Raw genomic sequence first — 2495 nt, forward strand, 5'->3', positions numbered from 1 at the left:
CAATGTCTGATTACTCTCTCTGTAAAAAATCTCTTCCTAATATCCAACCTAACCTCCCCTGGCAGAGCTTGAGTCTGTGCCCTCTTGTCCTACTTCTAGTTGCCTGGGAGAAGAGAACAACCCCCACCTGACTCCAGCCTCCTCTCCTTTCAGTGTAGAGGATGATAAGGTCACCCCTGAATCTCCTCTTCTTCAGGCTAAGCAATCCCAACTGCCTTAGCCTCTCCCCATAGCACTTGTGCTCGAGTCCCTTCACCAGCCTCATTGCTCTTCTCTGGACCTGCTCCAGCACCTCAATATCCTTCCTGAACTGAGGGGCCCAGAACTGCACACAGTACTCAAGATGTGGCCTCACCAATGCCAAGTACAGGGGCAGAATCATCTCCTCTTCTTCAGGCTAAGCAATCCCAACTGCCTTAGCCTCTCCCCATAGCACTTGTGCTCGAGTCCCTTCACCAGCCTCATTGCTCTTCTCTGGACCTGCTCCAGCACCTCAATATCCTTCCTGAACTGAGGGGCCCAGAACTGCACACAGTACTCAAGATGTGGCCTCACCAATGCCAAGTACAGGGGCAGAATCACCTCTCTGGTCCTGTTGACCACGCTGTTCCTGATACAGGCCAGTGACAGGACAGGTTTCAGGATGCAGGAGAAAGGGTCAGGGATCAGTCAAAACTCCCCAGCCCCATGACCAATGGTCCTCCCACCCCCATGACCAATGGTCTTCCCACCTTGTGCTGCTAGTGCATGCTGCAAAATGCAGGTCTCAGCTATTCCTAAGCAAAAGTCCCTTCCTCTCCCCAAACTAGCTCCTCCCTGCAGCAAAGGTACCCCACATCAGGGAGCAGCCTTATGCCCATTTGTGATTTCACTGGACAGAGACAGTGACAGGCACAGAGCCCTGATGTATTTAGTTCATAGAGGTGCACTTCTTCCACCACATGAACAACACAGAGGTCACACCACTTGTCTAGTGTGATACTGCATGAAGAACTGTGCCATACTCCAGCTGGTTTCTAAACACAAAGGCACTTGTGTCTGCTAGCACAAGCAGCCTGCACTAACCTGTGAAGCTCCCTGCAGAAAGCTGTGCTGACCCTCACCTGGTCTCAAAGGAAGGGAAAAAACCCCCAAAGAAACCAAAACCGAAAAATACTTTTCCCAACGCAGAGGATGGGACCCTATTTCTGAGGGCATCAAGATATCCACTGTAATACTTTTCCAGTAAGCATTTCTCAGCACTACTCACAGTGCTCCTGCTTTCCCCAAGTGAGCACACCTTTCTATTTAACTTGCTATTACAGAAACAAGTTTTGACACTGAGACCCAGCCTGTCCTGGGCTCCTGAGGGGCAGCCCAGTCAAGGTAAGTGAGCACACATCCAAAAGTCCAGTGTCTCTGAAGGTGAAGACTGCCCAAGGCTGCCCAAGGAAGAGGATCTCACCAAGCCAGGGCTATGCTAGCAAACACTCACTCCGGAGGATGCAGGCAAAGGAGAGTTGCAGTCTGCAGGGAGCAAACATGAATCTCTGTGTAGAAAGCACTTACCCCAAGTCCCTGCCCATGTTACTGCTGCTGCAATATCCACCTGAGCAGCCAGCCTGGCACCCTGCACACCACTCTGCCTCACCTGGGAGAAGTTCAGCCCATTCAGTGGGTGACACTGCTCCTCCACTTTCTCCACAGCACCCGTTTGTTTCCTCAGTCGCTCCGCTTCCTGGGCCAGATAAAGATCCAGGACAGGCACGCCTCGTGACTTAATGTCTACCTCTGTCAGAGAGTTCACCATCAGCATCACCCATACAGGCCTCTTCCGCTCCCAGTTGCCAGCAATGGCATTGAAGAGGTAGTCTGCATACAGCCCTTTGCCCCGCTGGTCTGGGGTCATCCAGGATGGCATCATGAGCTTGACATACTCCAGGTGTCGCTTGAGCCGGCGGTAGATGTCATGGGGCAGCACATCCTGGAGGTTCTCACCCTGTGGCAGGAGTTGGCAACTGGTGAGAGCTGAGATGGTGTAGGGGTCAGTGAGGTCCAGCTCAAAGTACACAACATGGCTCTGCTGGAAGGCCTTCTTGGAGTTCTCTGGGATGAAATCCCAGACACGTGTGTATGGGACATGGATGGTGCCAAAGAAATAAGAAGGGGGATCTCTCTTGATGGTCCACAGGAAGGAGTTCAAGTCATTTTGCTGGGAGAGAGGGAGACACAGCTGAGTAAGTATACACATTTACACCAGGCCACTGCAGTACAGAACTTAAGAAAAACAGGGTACCAAGCCAGCAGGTCACCTGGCTCAGCAGCTTGCCAGCATGAACTTTTCATAAAGTGGCTTTGCTCACACAGAATCCTCTTTGACCATCAGGTCTTGAGGTCAAAATTCAAATTTCATTAAATTTGAAAATTTGAAAAACTAAAACACAAGAAGATTGGATTTGGCTTTCTCCTCCTGAAAGGTAGCACTGAGTCTTCTCAACAGTAACACCATCAGGTAT

The 2495-nt window shown here is 50.9% G+C and overlaps 1 protein-coding gene across 1 annotated transcript in view; it reads right to left on the reverse strand.

Moving 5' to 3' along the window:
- Window positions 1–2191, reverse strand: part of LOC103803154 (metalloprotease TIKI1-like) — a gene marked incomplete at its 5' end in the record, with an annotated part of 71144 nt that extends 68953 nt beyond the window's left edge. Inside the window, one exon of the mRNA XM_009075695.1 lies at window positions 1631–2191. Within this exon, the coding sequence (XP_009073943.1) occupies window positions 1631–2191 (561 nt within the window). The remainder of the gene's footprint in view (window positions 1–1630) is intronic.
- Between the last annotated feature and the right edge of the window lie 304 nt (window positions 2192–2495).

The sequence above is a fragment of the Acanthisitta chloris genome, unplaced genomic scaffold, assembly GCF_000695815.1.
Source record: "Acanthisitta chloris isolate BGI_N310 unplaced genomic scaffold, ASM69581v1 scaffold2920, whole genome shotgun sequence".
Lineage (NCBI taxonomy): Eukaryota > Metazoa > Chordata > Aves > Passeriformes > Acanthisittidae > Acanthisitta > Acanthisitta chloris.